Source organism: Excalfactoria chinensis, chromosome 11 (genome assembly GCF_039878825.1).
Source record: "Excalfactoria chinensis isolate bCotChi1 chromosome 11, bCotChi1.hap2, whole genome shotgun sequence".
Taxonomy (NCBI): domain Eukaryota; kingdom Metazoa; phylum Chordata; class Aves; order Galliformes; family Phasianidae; genus Excalfactoria; species Excalfactoria chinensis.
The window spans coordinates 2,784,425-2,808,109 of record NC_092835.1 but is presented as its reverse complement, the minus strand read 5'-3'; the positions used below and the strand labels follow the sequence as shown (position 1 = coordinate 2,808,109).

At 44.5% G+C, this 23,685-nt stretch overlaps 1 protein-coding gene across 1 annotated transcript; it reads left to right on the top strand.

Moving 5' to 3' along the window:
• The first annotated feature begins 875 nt into the window (after positions 1–875).
• Positions 876–22,972, top strand: LOC140257332 (hepatocyte nuclear factor 4-beta-like). The gene is made up of 12 exons (XM_072346564.1): positions 876–980; positions 1,759–1,896; positions 2,870–2,997; positions 9,080–9,251; positions 11,041–11,135; positions 16,544–16,650; positions 17,430–17,585; positions 17,930–18,017; positions 18,579–18,731; positions 20,468–20,704; positions 21,300–21,413; positions 22,383–22,972. Exons 3-12 carry the CDS (start codon positions 2,883–2,885, stop codon positions 22,517–22,519), a joined length of 1,374 nt encoding a protein of 457 aa, XP_072202665.1. The 5' UTR covers positions 876–980; positions 1,759–1,896; positions 2,870–2,882; the 3' UTR covers positions 22,520–22,972.
• Positions 22,973–23,685: the final 713 nt, after the last annotated feature.

The following is a 23,685-nucleotide window of genomic DNA, read 5'->3' as shown; positions in this document are numbered from 1 at the left end:
TCTAATTATACTTTAGTCAGAGAAGAAGCCTTACTGGCTTCAGTCTTTCAGTTGTTGTTTGTGCCCAGTCACCCTGTCTCCAGATATGTAACATTACACCTACCATCATTTCTGGTATTGGAGAACCACCCAAGTGTTGGTGAATTCATACTCACAAACCCTTGAAAGGGAAGGAGAGAATATAATGATTGCCACTTTTCAAGTGGAGAAATTAGTGATAGTGGTTTTCAATGTGTTTCTAAGAACAAAGGCAGAAAACTCTCAAACTTTTAAGCTAAAAGTCTACACACATCTCCCAGTGCTTACCTTGCCAAAGAAAGGCTGCTTCTGACAGAGTGTTCTTGTTAGTTTGTATTCTTACCTCATTAGCCCAGGATTTCTTACTTTCTTCTGTACTTCATCTTGTCTTATAAGCTCTCCCAAAGGTATCTGATTTTCTGCCTAGGAATAAGTGTGTTGTCTCATGGCGACCATGTGTTTGCTAGAGCTTGCCCTCTGTCCTTGCTGCCGTGCATATCATACAATTAAACTCAGTCCTGGCCTTGTATTGATAGCAGCCTTAACTCAGAAAGTGAAGCAAGAAAATGAGGAGAGGAAAAAGAAGCAGCTGCTCACCCCTCAGCAAAGTTTCAGTATTCTTCAGGGCTGGTGGTGTGGTTTGGAACAGGGTGCTGACATCTGTTCGCAGTGGATAGAAAAGTGGCATTGAATCACTCCAACACCACCCTCCATAACAAAGTCAGTCCTGATTATCAGCATGGCTGTGACATTGAGAGTCTGGTCCCAAACTGTGAATCTATAACTGTGATCTATAACCTTTTCTCTTTCCCAGCGCCCTTTTCTTGTTCCCAGAACAAAAAGTGCTTAAGCACATCCTCACTGCCAAGCTTTCTTTGGAAAAGAGCCTTAACTCTGTATCTTCGTACTGAAAAATTGAGAACATTGAGGCATTTCTAAACCTACCAACTGTTGATATCAAGGTAGGAGCCCCAACATCCTCTCTCTGCGTCTTAGATGCCTGAAAGTATGGTGAATGCATATATAACTATTTCAATGGTGAGTAACCCATTCAAAGCCCACCAGACCTGCAGGAATCTGAGTCTCCTTTCTTGGCTGCAATGGTAGCAGAGTGCTGAGAATCAGGCAGGATTGTGCCTATAGCTCAGTTCAAAAAGATGTGCCAAATTAGTAGGTATAATCAAGAACGACATTGAATAAGAGGCAAGAACGACTAATCAGATGCTAACTTAGCTGATGCTGGCATTACTGAAAGCCTGGGGACATAGTCCAAGGATAAAAACATAACGTCTTATCTAACCAAGGAGTCATTTGTGCACCACTGGTTACAACACGTACTTAAAAAAGGAAAGAAGGAAAAAAAAATCTATGGCACATTAAATTATTTTATGCCCCAGAAATGATAAGAAAGGAAAGGTAAGTGTTCCTGCACCCAATCTTTATAGGGGAAAAGCCCATCTAGAGTTAACCCATTGCAAAGTCTACTGTAAGTCGCCAGGATGTGGACAAACCTTGACTGCCCACATGTAAAATGAAGACTGTGTAGATAAAATCAATTTGTGTGTATTTAATACATTTAAAAACTCAATTTTGGCATATTTCTTGCTATTTGGAGTTTGCTAGGATACACGGGGCCGCCCTGAGCTGTGGTTCAGTGAGAGTTCAGGCCGTCTGGCAACCTCTTTTTTCTGGCAACGCATTTCCCTGTTTCTCAAGACTTCTTTTCTCTAAATTCAACAGGATGTTGAACTGGATCTCACAGAACAGCTCATGGAAAGGAAGGGCTCTCTGACACACAACAACGTCACTGGAGAGGGAACTGTAAGGTCCAGGAAGGCATCTGGAGGATGAAACCAGAAGTAAACCAGCCACCTCAAGGTACAGTTCTGGAGGAAATTCATGGCCATGTTTTATTTCCAGTCCTTTGTGCTACATCTCACAGAGAATTAAACTTTTATGCATAATTTGGTAAGTTAAAAACCCAACAGCACAGTCTCTGGGGAAAAGCTGGACTTGTACTTCCATAACACGGGCCTTTCCCAAGGAAAGGAAAACATAAGTCAACGTGAAATGAAGCACCACACATCTGTGAGGGAGTCTGCCTGGTTCTTTCCAGCCTTTTCCATTTCCATCATTTGCCATCACATGAAATCTTCTGCCCCAGCAACTTGCAACTGCAGCTCAGTGGGAGTTCTGAGAAATCGGGCTGCCTGGAGCCAGGAGGATGGAGAAACAGGACTGGTGGGAGAAATTACCTCTCCTCTGTTTGTGGGGCAGGGTGAAAGCATGCATCCGGCTGTAATGATCCCTTATTTTCCCCTTCCAGTCGTACCTTGGGATGTGATCCATGTTCTCTTGGCAATGCCTCGAGCTCTGAACACCGATCTATCTTAACGGTTGTCAGCCAGTGGTGGCACTGACTCTTGGCTTCAGCAGCTTCAAGTGACATCACTTGATCTTTTCCCAAGGGCTGGTAGCCAAGCAAGGTGACATTGCAGTGGCACAGGAAAAGCAGTGAATATGTGAACGCCTCTCTGCAGCCCTTTTCAAAATGTTTGCTCAGGAACGGCCATAAACTGGGCTGTATTGACCCAAAGATGCAATCCAAGTCGTTTGAGTCTAGGCCTTATCTATGCCATATTATCAGGACTGAGAGCGCAGATGCATCCCGGGAAGGGAGGGGACTGTGAGCAAGAAGGAAAGGTTTCGTCCCTTCTCTGCTGGCATGGGGAGGGGACTGTGGGCAGAGCTGGGTAATGATTTGTCACGGAAAGGGCTGGGGTGTCTCTCTTTGCAGAGGAAAACTTGGCCGTGATTGACAGTAGGGCTGTTTTTGCTGCTTCTCTTGCAGTTGACAAGTAATAATGAAGCTGTGTCAGTCCATCATGGACATGGATATGCCAGATTACGTCGACTCCTTGGACTCCTCTTATACCATGCTAGAATTTGAAAACCTCCGGGTTCTTCCAAACAACACTGGTGAGATTTCTGTTCGCTTCCTCTATAATAACCTCTACCGCCTTTGTTAAAAAGCTGAAAGCCTAGGGCAGGCAGGTAGGAGGTGTGGGGCAAAGGGTGAAGAGGCAGTATTTAAGCGGCTGACCTTCCAACTTCAGTTGCATCGGCAGCTATATTTGGTTTGAAATGGGACGGCTTCACTTCCTAGTCCTTTTGGGGTTATTCCCGTCCTTGGTGTGCGAAGCATCATGTCCTGAAGAGCCCACAAGATATTGCAAGTGCCAGTGGAGCTCTTGATGGCATACTGTGCATTTGTCTCCCTAAGTGACTAATACAAAAAGTTATTATCAATATTTCTGCCTTAAAATTTATGTTTCACTCCTATATATGGCTTAGGTTCATATTTAACTATTGGGAAAAAAAGATACCATCTGCATGGCTATTCACACAATACACCGCGTGTCTGATATAACTTGTTCATAGGTACATAGATGGAGAAGCAGTATTCAGAGGATTACTTGACTTGTTTTTTAGCTTGGTATCAAGGTTGTCTATAAGCTTTTAGGGCACATGAAAAATGTGACTGGGATTCATTAAGTTTTATATAGAAGAACTTTCACTTTGTTCACAGAATTAGAGCATATCGTGTGATATTTGGGATCTGAACAGTCAAAGGCATTCTAAATTAAAGAAAATACTATTCTATGACATTAATCGTTCACTGCCTGAAAAGCAGAGGACATTTAAGTCATGCAGCATAAAACCGATAATGTAATTGAGATTCTAATGTTAGCGATGCCTTTGGAGAGTTTTGGCAATATTTCATTTAACTTGCTAAGAAGCTTAGTGAAATGGAGATGGGATTTTTATGGTCTCACATTTTCTCATTAGTTGACTCCTCATCAAAAAATAATTAACATTTCTAAAGGGCTATTATCTACAACATAAAATGCTTCTAATTATTATAGTGGGACATGGAATATGTCAGGAGAAAAATGAAGTTAAAAGGCCCGAAGAATTTTGAATTGACAATTAACTTCAAGAAAAGTTCTTTCTGTCCCCAAATAGGATCATTCTTCTTAGTATTTTTTCTCTCTCTCTCCTTTATTTTTTGCCAGATAGAGATCTTATTTCTTACTTTTGTGGAAAGGTTTTGAGACACCACCCTACTACATAAATGACATTTAACGCAGATATCTCACTTTATCTGAACAGCAAGATACTTTTTACTTTTTAGAGTGGTATAAATTTCCTCAATATTCAGTATATTTTTGCAAGTTAACTACCAAAACCTGCGAGGGGATCTTTATGTTTTTTCATTCAGTAGAACTGACAGGCTGAGTCTTTCTGAAGTTTATCTAGATCAGTGTTGGGTTGTTTGTTTAGCTGTTAATGAGTAACTGGTTCTCTCAGGAACTAGCAGTTTTGAAATTAGCTTGTTTGTCTTGGGTAAGTGTCCTCTTCTACAGTTTGTGAAAATAACTTGAAAAAAGACCTCAGATGTCCATGCTTGGAAATACACTGCTAACCAACCAAGTCATCTCCTGTAGATAACTCAAAACTAAAGTTCATAGAGATTCAGAAACATTTTAGAACTGTTAGAATCAAGAGATAGTCTCCTTTTACATCATTTTAAAAATGTAATGGGTTTGTTTTAAACCAAATCTACCTCAGTGTGTGAAATTATTCCGTATTTCCTTTACTAAACTGGACTGCAATTTTATTGTGCATATAAACTTGATCAGGATGGAGTGCCGCAGGAACCTTAGTGGTATCAGAACCATTGCTTACATTCTGAGTGATGTGAAAGTGAAAAATAGTTTGTTTTCAAATAAGGCAATTTGTTTTTAAAAACAACTCTTTTCTTCTTTGGAATGTTATTTCATCAAAACTTGGTGTTGATTGATGATGTGGAGTGATTTGTCGGCTAAGCTTTTCTGATTCAGGAGGTTACAGTTCTGAGATGTGCCTAGATACAGTTTGGTTTTTCCACCCCTAGGCATGTCATAATTTGCCAAACAGAAGTTCAAAATGAAGGGTAGAATCCATGATGGGAATAGAGGGAAAGTTTAAAAAACTATCTGTTTTAAATAGAAAGAAAAGCAAAAGGAAGTCACTGAAAATCAATGTTGATCCTTTCTTTCCTTTATAAAACAGGGGTTGTAACTGCAGAAATTGTCCCATTTGGTACAAACTTGTTTCCTTTACCTTGGCTGTCACTGCAAGCCATATTCTCACTTGTTTTTTATGTGCTGCTAATATCCATTTCCTTATGCTCTTGTCAGAGTTGTCATCTTGCATAAAAAATGAAGCAATATTAAAATATTGCACTAAATCTTTAGTGAAGTGGCGGTGAACATTTTCTCCCACTGCTGTGCTCATTTTCCTTTCTCAGCACTCAAACACCACACTGAACCTTGTTGGTAAAACCCAGTTCCCGACCCCACTGCTCCCTGACTCAGCTCAAAGCATGAAAAAAACAATTAAGAACATTTGTCCATTAGGAAATGCATATGATGGGTATCAGAACCATGAACTAAGACTGGCTTGTATTTCTGGGTGCATAGAAGGGAAGCACAGCTTCCCACAATCCATATCTCACAAAAGACATGCAGCTGAAACTTCAGGGATAATCTTAATGAGGAGTCTGGTCACAACCACAGTTCTTCAGCTCAGCTCAGGACCCAACCAGTGGCAAGATGAGTTATGGCCTTTGCTTGGAGAATATCCTCATCCACACCTTGCCAGTAGAAATTTCAGAGATACTGTGTTAGAGTGGGTTAGGAGTCATTCTGTTGTATCACAGCAATGAACATCTATAACTGATTCATTTCTGAGCATCTCTCCCCTGGGTGGTGAGAATAATCGCAAGCTTGGTTCAGATGACCAGCTACATTTGTTCATCTCAGTGCTGAATGCCAGGCAGCAACACCTCTGGAGAGGTACAATATATTCCATGATGTGCTGTGCAGCTCCTTGGCTTGTGTCAATTTGGGCTCAAGGAAACAACCTACAGTTTTCAGCTGATTTCACAGGAAAGCAGCAGTGATAACATGGGTCCTGGCTTTCCTCAACCTTTCTTAGTAGTGATTAGTTTTGGAAAAAGCCAGACATTCCCCAAATACTGAGTAGGATTGAAAACCCCAACAAAAGTTACTGGATGTACGCAATATTGTTTGTGTCCTTTCTGTTTTTCTGAGCTGCTTCTTGTTAGGAACTGATGATTAACTGGATTTTGTAATTAAAATTAGTCATTGCAAATAACATGTGCATGCCAGCTTGTGGCTTTCTTTTATCTTTTAAAATTTCTATTCTCATCCAGCTCAGCTGGACAGGACATGTGGACACCTAGTAGGGACTGAACTATTACCTATGAGTCTGCCTGAACATACAGCCACCCAACAGAATTGTAGTCTATGGCCTTGTTTGTGGTTTCACAGGTACAAAGGAAAGCAAAATTTGGCTCCATAGGCCCTCTCCTACTCAGAGCTGCTGGCTATGCCTCCAGTAGTACCCAGTTTAAGGCCAGAATATGATTTTCTTACTTAACACAGTTTCTCACATGTCTTACACCCATACAGGGTACAAAAACAACAACCTTTTCTGGTGAGCAAATGCTTTTCCAGCATCATTTTGCAATCTGGAACCAACTGAAGAATGAAGAGTCTATTTGAGAACCAAATTGCATGACCTTGGCTCGATTCCTCTGAAGCCAGCAGAGAAAGCATGGGTGTAGCGAGGAGAAAATTGGCTTTCTTATCTTTATTTCTGTTATGCAATTTTTTTTTAACAGAATCCAGCACATTCAGTGTATTTGTTTTTGTTCATATATTCCTTCAAAAAAAATAACAGATGAAGCAACAGATGCACAAACGTTTAGCAGTACAGCTACCTTTGAAGGAGTATTCCAGTACAGCTTACTGAAGACCGAGTTATCAAATCAATATTAATTATAGATCAATTTAAAAAAATCCAAAAAATCGATTTGAATTCCCATTAAACCCTTCTGACATGGACTCTGTCTGCACTTACCTACTAATGAATGGCACATGGCACATGGGTTATGGGTTATGGGAACAGGGAAATCGCAGTTCCTGTCATTACAACCTAAGAATTATTTCAGTGTTGTCATTTTTAAGTCTTGTGTTGCTCCCATCTCACTCCAACCTACTCGCTTGCTCACCTGTGTGTTAGAAGGTGAAATAGAGATGAAAAGGTCTTTCTGAGGATGCAAAAAGAAATATAACTTTTGCACTTGTGAAGTCTTGGCTAAAAATGTCTCCAACTCAGCCTTAGCTAACAAAACTCCCATTAATAATAATAATAATCATCATCATCATAATCAAGCCTTATTGGCTTTTTGAGGGGGCTTTTTATTACAATCTTTGTTGCATAGTAAATACTTTTGCTATACATTTTTGATGTGTGTTTACATACAAAAATAGCATTCTCTTGCTGTGTATTTATACATAAGTTGCACGAGGATAACCCAAAGATGTTTTTATGCATTATGCATTAGAAAACATTCTCTAGACTGCCCACATCAAGTACCAATTCCTGCCCTTCAAGTAATTTTCTCATTTTTCTCATTGTTCAATACAACATCAGCTGAGCTGTTCTCCTTTCTGCCCAGCTCTCTTGTCCCAGAGCCTTGCTTAGGTCACTGTAGCACAAGATCGGCTCCTCTGGAGCAAAGAATGCACTCCCAGAGGAGTGATAAATTCACAGAACCCTCCTGCAGTGAGTGCTTAGGTCAGGACAGACTCCATAAACATTCCTTCTCTCAGCTAGATGTAAACACTGTCATCTGCATCTTCTCAGGTCTCTTTTTTTTTCACCCAAGCTCTGCCTCGAATTAGGGGAGGATTCAGAGGGCAGTGAGTCTGGTGGTTAAGGCCAAGGGAGAAGTTTAAAGGGGAACTTTCAGCAGTGTATACACACAGCCCAGGCAGAGCTATTCCTGCCCCAAATGAGTGGGTGCAAACAGTGGGCATTCATATGACATAATTTTAGGTGCCAGATTTAGAAGGTCAATCCTCCTGCGCTCCTCTGGAACCAGTGGAATGTAATGTCCCCCTTCAGTGGGCAAAGCAGAGGAAGAACCATATTTAGGGTAACTAAAGTGACTCTTGTCTGTGCTTCTGTCTCTCTCTCCCAGCTGCAGAGGTGACCCCAAAGTGTCTTTCTTTCACCTCTATTGTGTGCATGAAGTAGCTCAACTTTCCTGTTTCTTCTGTCTCTTCTCTGCTTTCTATTTATTCAAGCTAACAATGTTTTTCTTCCATTGCTTTTTGTGGTGCAGGCTTTTGACCATGTTCTTCAGGTGTCTAATTGGGGAGATGGCTCTCCAGCCCTCAACAGCATATATCTCACATCCAGATAAGGTTTCTCTGCATCTGGTCTCCCCAGAGCCTTCTCTTCAACCTGGAGAAAGAAGGCTCCAGGAAGACCTGAGAGTGGCTTTTCAGTATCTAAAGGAGCTGTAAGAAAGGAGGAGACAAACTCTTTAGCAGGGTCTGTTGTGATCAGACAAGGGGAAGTGGTTTCAGACTAAAAGAGGGGAGTTTTAGATAGGATACAGGGAAAAAGGTTTCTACAGTACGAGTGGTGAAGCACTGGAAGAATTTGCCCAAAGATGTGGTGGGTGCCCCATCCTTGAAGACACCCAAGGTCAGGCTGAATGGGGCTCTGGGCACCTGATGGAGCTGTAGGTGTCCCTTTTCATTGCATGGGAGTTGGACCAGATGGCTTTTAAAGATCTCTTCCAATTCACATGATTCTATATACTTTATTGTCAAGAAAAGTAGCAGTAGCTGTTCAGTTCTCATGAGCACACTGCATTATATGCCTTGAAGTCTCCCTGCTCACTGAGGCTAAGAGAAATACCGGTATCCAGACACAAAGCCAAGTGAGCTAATACCAACTGGGGCTGAGAACAGCATGGCTTCCGTCTGGAGGTTTCATCAGCAACACGTACAGTGTGTGCACATGCAGGTATGGGGCAGGCTCAGTGCATGATTCATCTGTCAAAAACCAACCTGCTGTCTGTTGATTCTGGTTTCCATCACAGAGGAGGCTAATGGGCGCTGTTCAATGCCCGCAGAGACCATCGCAGCTGAATCAGCCAACACCAACCTGCTCAACAACGGCATTGGTTCCCTTTGCTCCATCTGTGGGGACCGGGCAACGGGCAAACACTACGGGGCGTCCAGCTGTGATGGCTGCAAAGGCTTCTTCAGGAGGAGCGTTCGCAAGAACCACGTGTATTCCTGCAGGTACCTGCTCACTCTATGAGATTTAAATGCCATTTATTGATACTGTAAGTAAGTGGGGTGGCGATCAAGTTGTACAACGAGGCCCCCCCATCCCCTGTGTTGAATTACTGTGATGTGAATGCTGACAATAATGTTGCAGTTTAGCTTGTGGTCAGAAGATAGGGAGCTAAGGAGTAAGCTATGATGTCCTATCTTATCTTGGGCGCTGGCACCTTTTATGACACTGTGCAGTCTGTTTTCTGAGTTCATGCCATCATGGTATGAATCAGGGGAGACTTAGGGTCGTGAGGCTTGTGTAAGCATACGGCCTCTGGATGTGGGGTGACACCACAACCTCACCACAAACCAGCAAGGGAAACCCAAAGGGGAAAAAGAACCAAAGCTTCAGAGATTTCTTGTCAAAGTCTTGTTTTTCCTGGTAACAATAGGAAAGCAAAAAGAATCCAAGAACCCATCACTTCCAGAGTCACCACAGCTTCTCCATCTTTGTTTTCAGACCCATTAAACTGACATATCTCTGATAATTTTACAATTATTCTGAGAATGTAGCATGGACCAGTGATGATTCACAGCCACTTTGGCACGTAGGTATACATTGGAGAGATTTGTTTTCCAGGAGGATGCTATAAATTATAAAGCAGCTATCTAGGTTGGCCTTGGAAAAAAAAAAAATGGTGTTTATTTTAGCACAGGAGGAAGAGAAAAAAATTTGAACCCACCCTCAACCTTTTAATCTGTAATTAAAACCTGGAAGTTTTCTTTCTGTTCCAGAGTTCTTCCTCCTTTAAAGGAGTTCCATATTTTTTTGTAATGCAAGTTGCTCTTTTTGTCAGAATGCTTTTGGGATACTTATCAGTCCAGGTTACAGCAGCCACAAAAGACACTCAATCTGATATCAGCCTCCACCTTCACGGGGCCCATCCCATGCAATGTGGGATCCTGTCAGGAGGATTGAATAGCTACTATTGATTTCTTTGAAATTTGGCTCTTTCTCTCCTGGGAGTATAATTGTTGCCCCTCCCTGTGAATCGATGAATCACTGTGACATTTGGCAGCCTGGGGAGTTGCAGTGTGTAAGCCAAGCAAATGGTAAATGCTCGCCTGTCTGTGAATCCTTATTTGGTGAGCCGTGCTGTATTTAGCCCAGCTCAAAGCTCTGTTGTTTATCACAGACTTGAATTCCTTGGAAAGTCTTTGGGCTTTTGTACCTTTGGCTTTTTACCAGCCTGGGAATGTGCCTCAGCTTTTACAACCTAATGATGTCCCCGGAACAACCCGCAGTGCCTCCTTCCTGCGCAACAGATTCCTCTTGATCCCTTCACCCATAGTGGCCTGTCCTACACAGGCCATCACTGGGATGTTTCTCTATCATCTCCTGTTGAGATGAAGAGGAACGTGGAGGCCACTTACCTCAAAAGCAGACTATAGACACAAAAGTGTTCGTAGGCCATAGTGCATTTATTCTCTGCAAAGTAAGACAGTGTTAACAAGCTGGTCCAAGCTGGATACCTGATAACCATCTGAAAGTGGGAGATGGAGACCCCCACTTGGCCATCCACCAGCCCAAGTTGTGTCACCATCACACTTCAACAGCCAAAACTATCATAGTCCTTATGGGATAGGTGGTCTGAAATGCTGGCAGTGGGAAGATGGGGAGTGGGTCCAAGCCAGAACTGGTTCCACCCATTCCCTGCAAAGCCTTTGGCTCCTTAGTGAGTCCTGGGATTGGGGCTGCTCAGGGTGAGCAGGGCACAAGCCATGTTGTTCCATCTTTCCCATCTCCTTCCAGGTTCAGCCGACAGTGTGTGATAGACAAAGACAAGAGGAACCAGTGCAGGTACTGCAGGCTGAAGAAATGCTTCAGAGCCGGCATGAAGAAGGAAGGTAGGTGTGAGGAGGCTGCTCAGAACCACCTGCTGCTGTCTCTGGCCTTGCTTCATCTGTGGGAGGTGGTGGAAGGAAGCAGCAGCTCTCATCTGAGCTGCTGCTGTGTTTCTCAGTGAGAGGGTTCTTGTTGCACCTGAAAACCTAATTTTCCATCTCTTCAGATGGGAATTTCAGCTATAGTCTTGTGCCAATATCCACACATGCCGGGAGGCTTCTCTCTTTAGGTGATTCAATACTGGGAGAGGGATTGCCACCAAATTCGCCCCTTACCTAAAGGCTGAAATCACAATTCCACAGAAACCAGTGGGAAATGTTTCACTCGTTTCTGGTAATTCATAAGGTTTCACCAGTGATGACAAGAACCTCTTTCCAAATCCCTGACCATCTGTTTTCCTGGAGAACGGGGTGTCTTGCAATTTGGGATAGGTCATGGATGTGGCTGAAATGCCTGCTGGTTTCGTTTAGGAGAAATGGAGTAAATACACAGCTGGGAAAAGATGGAATCCTCAAAGTAATATTAACCAACCAAAGCTGCTCTCAGTTCTAGATGAGGACTGAGACAATCACCAGTGCAGCAAACTCCACAGTTTGGGAAGGCTGAAATCTGGTTATCAGCTCCAATCTTTCATTTGAAGCGTGATTTTTATTGGTTTTATGGTAAAAGTTATAAAACCTTGGCTCATTCCTTCGTTATTGATTGCAGCTCAATGCGTGATGACTCATTCCAAGTTCCACATCGCCACATTCCTTGAAACTTATTTTATGAGTGCATGGTCAGTGCGTGCTTACAAACTGCTCATGTGTCTGGTACAGAAGGTTTTAAAGCACCTTGAGCAACTGCTTAGTAGGAATTAGCCGAGCTGACCAGAGCTGTATCCAAAACACGTGTGCAGAACCCTGAAAGAAATTTTCTTGCACAATTGTGTGTACAAAAAGAACGCCGTTGTTTGCTTTAGGTTGGTTCTGGATTAATATTAAACAGCACCGTGAAGGATAAGGGAAAGAAGAGAAGCTGTGTCTTGGGATAGAGCAGCATCGGGATGATAAAAGTGTTTATAGAATTGTTCCAGTGGTATGCACCAATTTGTGCCAGGTCCACGACACCCACACTCAGTGTGTCAAGTTGTCCCAGTGCTGGCGCGCAGCACTTTGACACTTGTTCTCTGGCACATCATTTTTCAACCAGCTCACGTAACAGCAATCAGACTTTCCAGGGTGTGGTAACAGCACTATTTATTCACCACAGAGGGGGAAAAAAGATGGAAACGATTCTTTTCCCAGCCTGGGTGTGACAATACACCTGGGGTGTGGCGGTGGGGGTTGTGTCACTTTGCCTGGTTCTATGTGGCTGGTTCTATGCTGACCTGCTGCTTCATGGCGTGGTGTGCAGCACTGGAAAACTTGCTGTTCTCTACATATCCTCAGCCTGGCAGAACTAATGGATAAGCTGGAGCTTTGGACCCAGTGTGATTTTTCTTCTTTTTTGATCTTCTTTCATGTTGTAAGACATGATGTGACACTTATGAATATTTTTTCTCCTTGTTTCTATGTTGGAAACAACTCTATTGGATAAGAGATTGGATATTAGTGGTGGAATGGCAGTTTCTGCCCAAAAGAGAAGATGTATGATGCTAAAGCTTGACCTCTATATAGGGGTAGGTGCATGGCTGTCTGAGCACTCTGAATTTGAATCTGCTTCTTGAAAAGCTCTCCCACACTTGAGCCCGATACCTCTAGTGAGAAATTTTGGCAAAGGAACACCCAAAATATCCAGCCACTGCTTGTGCCATGAGAATGGATCCAGGTCCCGCCGTCACCAGCGAGAGTAAAGAAGGGCCAACACATGAGTCTTGTGGAAAACAGTCCCCAGATTTCCTAGAAATTAGCTCACTTAGGAACACTCCTACCCCTATCACATTTTTTCGTATCAATAACTCACTTTAAGAAGTAAACACTCATTGAAGTTGGGACAAACTGTGAGGAAAAGACTTGCTAGAATGCTCTCCAGATCTCAGATAGTTGCAGATCTGCTCCCTTTCTCTTGCTGTGCGGTGAAGGTCAGGGCAGTGCCATGGGGCAGCAGATGTGTGCTCTGACATCTCCATCCCTTTCATGTCTTTTCTGGTTGCTCTCTCTACTTCCTTTTCTTTGCACAGAAGAAGGTTCGATCTCTATTGTTTCACACAATACTACCAGACAGGTTTTTGGCCAGCAAACCATCTATGAACGAGGTGTGCACCTGATATTAAACACCCCCCCCCAAAAAAAAACCTATTTTTAGCAGCTATTTGTCACCATGCTCAACCTTGAACAAATTAGTAGGCTGTGATTTCTCAAATGAGCCCCGCCGTCCTGCTCACGTGGAGCTGAGCTAATAACCTTGGTGCCTTTTGAAATGTCCAACACCGCACTGTCAGGATGCAGTTTGCTGGTGAAGAAAGAGGTTAATATTTAACCTCTTGTCCCCTTTAAAGAAATTTATGAATGTACATGAGCTCCTCTGGTTTTATGCAGAAGTAAAAAAGAATGATTGCTACCACTGCACAGTGGGAGGATCTGAAGCTATTTATTTATTCTTGTTAGATCAGACAGGTTTATAGGATGGTTTTGTTTGCACTTCATACCTTTTTGTGTTTGCACGTCTTTTCTACTAACCTGTAGAATTCTAGGACTGCAGACATTGCAAAGGGAGATGGAAAAGGTAAAGGACCTCCCTAGCACTGCGACGGCCATAAACCATCCCTCAGCATGTGAAAGGATTAAATGTTCACGTACCATTGGCTTTTATGTGCAAATAAAATATGCCACCCCTACAAGATAGTATGGGGAAAAGAAATGTTTTGTGCATAGAAATTAATCCGGCAGCAAGAAGGAGTGAATCTGTCAGCAGAGATGAGCACACTCTGAGCTCCAATGGGATACTCAGAGCTCCTCCTCCTGCTGTCCCCTTGTATGCTGCTCATTTATTAGCACAATTCCAGTCCAATTGGCATTAGAGATTGTTTAGCAGAGTGGTTATGGCATCTCCCATGTAGGCAGGTGGCAAAGGAGAGCTTTAATATCTGCAGTTCCTATGGAAAGTTACTGGTTTGCTGCTATTCCCTTCAAATCAGTGCCTGTGCCTATATGTATTGGATTCTCCAGAGGTTCCTTGTCACGTGCTCTGTACCGATGTGGCAAGGCAGCAAGGACAAAATGTTTGGGAAACGTGGGATTGTTGCAATCCCACAAACACACCGCTGTTTGCCCAAGAGCCGCAGCGAGCACTCCTCACGCCAGCATCCTCAGTGTGCTCATGGCAGAAAGGCCCAGGGTTGCTCTGAGTATGGAAACGTCAGATGGAGGAGATGTTTGTTTTCTCATCTGCTTCCCACAGGCTGGAACATGTGGTGAATTCCTTGGAGGGAGATGCGGGCATCATTCTGCCCTCCCTCCAAGTTCCCTGGGGAGAAGCCGAGGTCAGAGACACGCTATCCCCGGCCAACAGCATCACAGGGACATTTTCCCACTGACGTCTCCTTGTGTGGGGTTGCAGGGGTTCTTCTCATCCCTGGCACCCATCTGCCTGCAGGGATCCTGAGCTATTTGGGGTCATGGAGCAGAGCCATGTGTGTTGTGTGCATCGTGGTTGGATATTAGGAAAAAATACTCTATGGATGAGAGATTAGGCATTGGCACCGGCTGCCCAGGGAGGTGGCAGAGTCACCATCCCTGGAGGTGTTCCAGCACCATGGAAATGTGGCACTGAGGGCATGGTGGGGTTGGGTTGGTGTTGGGTTGGGGATCTTGGTGGTCTTCTGCAACCTGAATGATTTTATAATTCTGTGAGCTATGTGTGGTCCCTCAGCCATGAGCCTGATCCAGGTCTTTCCATTCATTGGCTTTGGAAACCAGAGCAGTGAATTGAGGACAGTATGAGAGAAAAAGGATGGGGAGTGAGGCTTGCTGGGTAAATAATGGAAATAGTGGAGTTTTAGTCCTTTCTTACTGTCAGCAAAGCCAAGATCACATCCAAGCCAGAGCACCTTCTGCACAGCGATGCCTCACCACTGTGACCTACCCCTTCCCTTTTACAAGCACAATAATTATGGCAATATAATTACCACATAGCAATAAATTATTTTTGTGGCAGGTAAAACATTAACTCCCTTTTGTATCTAATTCCACAGCATCTTGGGTACTTTCAGTGACAACGCCCAAATCACCTTGAGAAACTCAGCCAGAACATCCACTTACACTTGAGATTGAGCTTATCAGGGCATGAGGAAAGCACTGAAATATGTGCCATAAAAGCCACCAGAAGAATAACAAGCTGGAGGCTCTTAAAGGAGTCTGTCATAGGGGAGAAGGAGAGGTTTGTGGGACCTATGTCATTGTGTTGACCGATTAATAAGGGAGAATTATCTTGTCTTGGGAGTGGGTAAAAAGATCCTATTCATTCCAAGGAGAGCATCTGCTATGGAGCCAGTTGTGAGAGATAGGAAAGGGTTGTCTTTGGGTTGGCTTCTTTCTGTTCAAAGCTGGATGCTGTCTGGTGTATAGAAAAAAAATGCTGTGAAGGGTTAATCTGTTCTAAAGGTTAACTGTGGCTTATGGATGTATTTCCAGTAACCACTCATCTTTCTTCAAATCACCTTTTAACTGCCTCAGACTGAAGAGGCTCCACTGTTACATGTGTGTGCAGAGTACCTCTTCCAAATGGACTCTACCAAAGGTGGCTTTGAGGTGTAGAACCCCCAAATGGCTCTGGTGTCTCAGTCCTGGCAGCCCCGTGTCCAGCCCACCCTGTTCAACTACCAGCAAAGCTGAATGCCAGATCCTGGAAAACAAACAGCAGGTTTCTACCCATCATGGGAAATATTGATTTTGCTGCTGCTGCTGCCTGTTTTCTGCCCTTTCACTTTGTTGGCCTCTCATCAGGGACCGGTTAGGAACACAGATAAGAGGTTTGACCTGAGCTGACAAAAGAAGCCCATAAACCAGGCAGCTTCCCATCCCATGTGGGAAATGGTGCCCACGGCTCCTCCACCTGAAGAAATGTGCCCTGAACAAAGAATCACATTAAGACTGGAAAAGATCTCCAAGATCCCCCAGCCAACCCCAACCCACCCCATCACACCCATAACCGTGTCCCTCAGTGCCACATCTCCATGGCTCTGGGACATCTCCAGGGATGGCAATCACTCCACCTCCCTGGGCAGCCTGTACAGGTGCATCACTGCTCTTTCAAGAGATGAAATCTTTCCTAATATCCAACCTGAAGGGAACCTCAGATGGAAGCAATGGGGTGAGCAGGGCCGAGAGGATGGCTTTAATGGGGAGCAATGGGTTGAACCGAAGAAGTTTCTTATCTTCTGAGCTTCTTTAATGAGGAGAGTTCTCCTGTTCTCTGGCTCTCGTTGCAGCGGTGCAGAATGAGCGCGACAGGATCAGCATCCGCAGGAGCAGCTATGAAGACAATGGCTCGCTGTCCATCAGTGTGCTCACCCAGGCTGAAGCAATGGCACAGCAGGTAGGAGGCTCAGGGACAACCCCGCTACAAAACACTGCCTTTGGGATGTGAGATTCAGAGCTGCACTTCTGAGGGATGCCCCAGGTCCCCTCTGCTCCCCACCTCAATTATTGCTGCACCCCAAAATCTCCCCGAAGTTCAGGCAGAAGTTCAGCCCTCATTGCTGCACAAAGTGTCCTCCTGGCTAGAATGAAATGTTCCCATTTTGGTCACTTACATCTTTTATTTGTTACTCCTTTTATTTTTTACCAGGGAGAAAAAAATTGCTGTCTTAAGCAGATGCTGATTGCTTTCTGGTTTCACAACGAATTTCGCCCTGAGTGTCCTTTAAATTATTATGCAAATCGCCTCTCGCCACAGAGGCATAAGGTCCAGATGTTGCAGATTACATGCAACAATGCATCCATTTCCTTTGCAAAAATCATTACATTTTAACTCTCTCCCCACCATGCAGCTCTTTAGAGATCAAAGTGGGTGGGTTTCGTCCCAGACACACACCTCTGGGGGGGCCGGGGGGACGGGGGGGGATGGGGGGTGTGCATTTTGTGCATCCTGCTGGTTTGCTGTGAGCCCCAGTGCTGTCAGAACGGGGACACGGAACAGACAGTGAAGGAGGCAGGGATGGGACGTGGTGCTGGGACCGAGCACCACCTCGTGGTGCTTTGCCTGGGGAAGAAATGTGCAGCCATTGCTACGGGGGAAAGATACAGGCAAGAGCGCGGGGGTAACTACTTTGAGTGGTATTGCGCTGATCTGGGTGTGCCTTGCTTCTCTTCTAGTATTTGCCACTGAGCCCCGTGCACAGCGCAGATATAGCAATGAAGAAAGTGGCGACCATCAATGATGTGTGTGAGTCCATGAAGCAGCAGCTGCTGGTGCTGGTAGAGTGGGCCAAGTACATCCCTGCATTCTGCGAGCTGCCGTTGGATGACCAGGTGATGGGCAAACACCTTTCCCTGCAGTGCTGCTGCTTTCCGTGCTCATTCTCGGCCATACTTTGCAATGGGGAAATCTGGCATCAGTATATTACTATGCAGAGCAATAAACTAGCAAGAGATAAAGAATAACAAAGGACAAAGGCAACAAGTTCTGTAGCCTAAAAGCCCCCAAAATACAAAACTGATCACTCCGCTGTGCACAGGGAGCCAGTTTTCCCCTTTACTGAAACTTGGTAGATGAGTAGAAATGCCATTTCTTTCCTAAGAACTCAAACCATCCCCCTTTTCTGCTCTTTGAGTTGAAGTTCTATTAAGACCTCTCTCTTCTGTGCTGTCTGCAGGTCGCCTTGCTCAGAGCCCATGCAGGGGAACACCTTCTCCTTGGGGTAGCCAAACGGTCCATACCCTACACCGACTTTCTGTTATTAGGTAAAGTACTGAAAGCACTCCTGCTTTTATTATCTGCACATACAGGACCTGGATGGGTCACTGCACATCTGGCTCAGGATTAAGTGCTCAAGGAGGCCTCTGGAGAAGAGTAGAAAGGGAGAGGCAAATGCAATGTGACCTTTTGTAGAGTCATTAAGGTTGGAAAAGACCACTATGATCATCTTCTACACCTGTACTTTCTGCTTTGAAACTGTGGTTGGGAAAACCTCAGTATTAAGTGGGATCTCAAACAGTTGTGTCTTGGTTTTGCTGCAGGTTGCCAGGGCACAGTGAGGTATTTGGGCATGGGTGCTGAAAACTGTAAACCAGGGCAGAATATGGAACAAAACTGAGTATGGTATTAATGCACTGATATGTGCAAAACTAAGGACCAAAGACTCAGATCCACACCTTGCTTCTCCATTGTGAATCTGGGTGTGAAGATCTCTGCTGCAACTCTGCTCTGCATGGCAGTAGGATCTGGCAGCTCAGTTCTGGGTAACTGATGGGGGAGACCATTTCTGCAGTGCATTCAATGTTTATTTTCTCCCTTGTCCCCAGGGAATGACTTCATCATCCCAATGCACTGTCCAGAGCTAGAAATCGCTCGTGTGGCCACCAGGATCTTAGATGAGCTGGTGAAGCCTTTGAGGGACATCCAGATAGATGACAATGAGTACGCATGCCTTAAAGCCATCATCTTCTTTGATCCAGGTATGTGACTTTCCTGCTTACAGGGGCAAGCACAGAGCTCAAGGAGATGTTGTGTTATAAGAGGATATGGGAAACAGGGCAGTGGGTGGGAAAACACAGCTCTTCCTTCTGCTGTTGCATTCCTAAGAGCAACTCTGATAGCCAGGCTGAAAACCCCTTGGCAGCAGCTCTGCATTTCACCCTATTCCTGAACACTTTGCTATTTAGCATGCAGTAACTCCAGCCAGATGTGCAAGTCTCAGCAGAATTCAGAGGAGTTTTGCTCCTTCTGTAGGTGGCGTCAGGAAAGCCCATTAATCTGAAATGAAAGAGATGCCTATCGAGGACATATATGCTCATATTGAATTATGCATTAGCTGAATTAGTCAGCTGAGCGGCAGTTTGAAGCGCCCATCAGAGTTCTGAGATGAGAATTAAAAACCACAGAGAACTGTGGACGGTTCAGGGCACTGAGTACCCAGAAACATCAAGAATGTCTGTTAATGGATCTTGCTGGCAGCCAGCACCAGTGAGGGCAGAGCTGGGCAGCCCAGGTTGGAGAATAGAGCAGGGAAACATGGAGCAAAGAAAAACCTGCTTTGTATCATCCCTATATTGTCATTCTACAACCATCCCACTCAGGTTCACCCCAGACAAATGCCTACAGCAAGCACACTGTCCCCTCAGTAGAACATTCAGCTTTCGGTGTATTGCCCTGTAGCTTGGAGAAAAGGAGGAACAATTCCAAGCTGAGAGCAACGCCCCTTTGTGTTTGGCATCCACTAGCATGGAAAATTAGATTACCATCTTCCATCAATCATTTTTTGCTATGGTCTCTGATTTGAAATCAAGATACAGGAGTTCTACAAACATCATGAACTTTGGCTTGCCAAAGTGCCTGATGCAAACCTGATGTATAGGGATGGCATTATCGTGTTGTTAGACAAATTACCTCCTTAGCTGATTGGTATCTCAATTGAGCTTTAGATCATTGCAACAGTGAGGCACCGTGATTTCATCTGAAAGAAAAAAGTGCCAAGTTCTATGGAAGCAAAATTCATTCGTGCTAACAAGTAGGCTTATCCATGGAGCTGCATATTGACAAACAATAACTTGCTAACCACTTTATTTAATCTCTTGGTATGATGATCCCTAGGATGTATTGCTTGGCTGTTCTTTGTAGACTGAAGGAAATGGTCCAGTAGCCAGAAATTTCTGCTTTAGGTTGCAAGGAAAATCAAGAATGGAAAGCTACTATACATTATGCTCATTAACATACCTTGAACATTTACTTGATTAAGCAAAACTGGACCAGCAGTCCATGGAAAACAGAGTGGCCGTGGGTCAGAGACAGGAAATCAAGAGAAGAACCTGGTGCTAGAGCTCATGTATTTAAACAGATAAGCTCTAAACCTGCACAGATTTAGTGACAGCAATTGAAACTCAAAGCGAATGGGTGAAAGTCTCAGCAGCTTGCAGGACAAATACAAATCAGTCTCTAAATCCTCCCTATTCACTTATACACCCAGATACATCCATCTGAATTAATCTCTTTCTATTTGCACTGAAATAGCCTTCTCCATCTGATATATGAAGCAGTGACAGTGAACATCTGTCAGATAGACCTGCACACAGGGATAATTGTCGGAGAGTCACTTCTGTCTCAGCCTTTTCCCTCCCTGGAGCACAGTTGCCAGAGTAACACTTCTTGGCTACAAGGGTCATCAATTAACTTCATTTCTTCCACCCCTCCCTAGATTGCAAAGGCCTGAGCGAGCCTGGGAAGGTGAAGAATATGCGTTTCCAGGTCCAGGTTAACCTGGAGGACTACATCAATGACCGCCAATATGATTCCCGGGGCAGGTTCAGCGACATCCTCCTGCTGCTGCCCCCTTTGCAGAGCATCACCTGGCAGATGATCGAGCAGGTCCAGTTCATCAAGCTCTTTGGTGTGGCAAGGATCGACAGCTTGCTGCAGGAGATGCTGCTGGGAGGTAGGAGCTCTGCTAAGAAAGGGGTTTTATTATGAAGCCATTTAAGGGGCTTCCTGCCTAGATTTTTGTTCTCTGGGGGATGTTGGTAAGGACAAGTGGAAGAGAAGGATCAGGTTTAATTGTAGCTTGAACATGGGACATTCTCACTCAAGTCCAATTCCCAAAGGGTCCCCTTCAAGCCTATCTCTGGAAATGTGACCAAGGGACAGCTTATAGGAGTGGGTACACTCTGTGTGCTCCACACCAGCCAGGAGCTTGACTTTTAGGCAGCCTACTAAATTGATGCAAGCTGCAGGGAGACAACATATTTTAGCTAGTAATATACAAAATTATATGGGAAACCCTGATAAGAGCAGTAATTGTGAAACACAGATGAACAATGCAATTGGTTATTAGCTGAAACCCCGACCGTTTGGGAGCAAAAAGACTAAAAGCAGAGAGCAGGGGCAGGAAGGAAGCAAAGAGGAGCCAAGACATTAACCCCCACCCACAGAGGTCTCCCATATTCCCTGTAAAAAGAGCCATGTGCCTGACCATCTGACTTCTCAGTAATGATGTGAAGAATAATGTCTTTCTTTTCCCTATTACATCGCAGGAACTACCGTTGATGTCCAGTACCAGCCAGCACCTCCCAATCTCAACCTGGACCCGCTGCCAGGACACGTCCTCCCAGGCAACATGAGCTCTGTGATTCACGCTGTCCCAGACCGTATGTGCCCTTCTTTTTTTTGCTATTAGTGTCAGCGTCATGAGGGGACTGGGAGGGAGAAAGGATTAATAAGGCATAATTAGGTTTATTGATCTATTTAAGCGTCACACTGAATCTAAGTCCACACCACCCCTCTGTTGACTTCTTTTACTATGAAGTCTGGAGACATCCTTCCAAAGAGAAGGCATGATTTTCAATGCCACTAATGAATTAATACCAGAAGGATTTTGAGATGCTCCTGGAAGAGTGGTGACTGCGTGTATATGAACATAGACAGTGTTGGGTAACACCACGAAGACTCACACAGTTATCAGTGGCAAGAGGTGCATAAAGCATCTTGGTTGCTGTCAACCAGAACAAAATACGACATGATCACATGCCCACCTTTAACCACTCTGGATACTGCTGCCAGGCAATGGCTCTTTGTTAAAGCATTTATCCACTGTAGGATCAAATGGACCATGCTATTCACAGCTACTGCTGCCCTGCAGTCATGTCTTACAGTTTCCTTCTGCAAGTTATGACCATACACTTCTTACAGCATATTTTGCTGTTTCTCAGCCATATAATTCTACACCGTGTTTTCTAGCTTTTTTTCTTTTTTAAGGTCATCTTGCACATGGGAAATTAGGGAGATGCTGATGGAGAAACATTATGTTCTGTAAATGAAGTCCAGCTGCCAGCAGGTTGAGCTATCTTCTAAGGGTGGAAGGATTAAAAAGCAATTAGGGGCAAGCATTTACTAAGGGCAGAATAGTGGAAAGAGCTGATATGTGCCTATCAGTCCCTCTGGGCCTCATTGCAAAGAAGGATATGCCTGAACTTGGGATTGCTCCCCTATGCCCCACTGCCCTTCCCCCCCCCTTTGCTCTTTGGTTCATAGGATGGTCTGCTGATTTTATATTTGGTCACTGCTTCACCGAACAACAACCAAGTCCATTTTAATTCTGTCTCTTTTCTCTCCCACAGCATCTCCTGAACCATCCCTTCCATCTCCTTCTACAAGCACAGGCAGCGAAGACTATAAACTAGGCTCTAGCGCAGGGCCCAGCGCCGTAGCACAGCTCTTACCTCAGACAATGATACCCAAGCAGGAGATTTTATAGGGAGAGGTAGAAGGAGAAGCTGGGAGCAATGTGGGAGCCATGCAGAATGTGAACCGGGTCCTTTCTTTTTGCAGAGGCAAAGCACAGCAATCCCCTGCCTGCCACCGGACCTGGGGGTCACGCTCTTCCCTGTCAGTGAGTAAAGCAGAGGGCACCAAGCTGCAGCAGGAGCCTCAGCATGGGTCACCCCACAGCTCATCCCACTGATTTCACCCTCATTTCACACGTGATTGGGGTTAATGCTCGTCTCCGTACGACCAAGACTGTAAGCTCCTCAGAGCAGGCCTTGTTTGCATTTGGTATCACCTAGCTCCCTGTGATCACAATTCTTTTGAAGCCTCTGGTCGCCGTCATCATAAAAACAAACAGCTGATGCAGCTCCTGTTAATTGGCAATGAGTACAGCCTGCATCGAATTATCAGTATGGAAAGGTCTATCCCTATTAAAAATGTAATTACACTCCTAATTCTCCTGCTGCAAATTAAGCTTTAGGAAGAATGGAGTCCATCCACAAGTCATTTGCAACCTCTATCTTACTGGAATATCCATCTAAAACCACTCAAGAGACAGCAGCGAGGAGCTCTGCATTTGACTATTGGTCTGGCAAAACCCACGAGGAACAGTAAGCTCAAGAAGCCACCTCTAACCATAGTACTACTTAAAACAATCCCAGCAGATGACTGTACAGCCTCAAACGTTCCTGAAGCACAGTCACACAGTCACTGGTGCTGTGTTTGTTTAAACTGAACATCGCTAGAAAGCAGGATCCTTGATTTCTATAGAGCTTATGTTCCTTTCTGTAAAGCCCAAGGACATCCATCAGCCAGCTCTCGAGGCATTAAGATGGACTCATACTGAAGTGTAGAGTGCAGTGGGGAATCCTATTCTTGCACAGCACGTTGAGCTGTCAGCCCACAAGCACAGACCCCTTCCCATCACAATGCTGAGATGACGGTGCCCAGCAAAGGCTTTGTGAGGCTCGTGAAGCACTCTGAGATCCTTGGATGGAGTACACTGCAGAAATGCAACCTCACTGAAAGAGGAAGAGCAGACGAACCTGCCCCAAGAGGGTGTTCCTTTGTACTCAGGTTATTTCTCACTGCTTGGGGAGCCATTTCAGAGTTACCGATCTGCAGTACAACAGAGGTCTGAAAACCGCTGAAGAC

What these genes read in the sequence shown, in the direction of transcription:
- LOC140257332 (XM_072346564.1), top strand. Translation starts at nt 2,883, where the DNA reads ATGAAGCTGTGTCAGTCCATCATGGACATGGATATGCCAGATTACGTC. An exon ending in AGCCGGCATGAAGAAGGAAG is followed by an intron (nt 11,136 to 16,543) that starts GTAGGTGTGAGG and finishes CTCTCGTTGCAG; the next exon opens with CGGTGCAGAATGAGCGCGAC. An exon ending in AGCTGCCGTTGGATGACCAG is followed by an intron (nt 17,586 to 17,929) that starts GTGATGGGCAAA and finishes TGCTGTCTGCAG; the next exon opens with GTCGCCTTGCTCAGAGCCCA.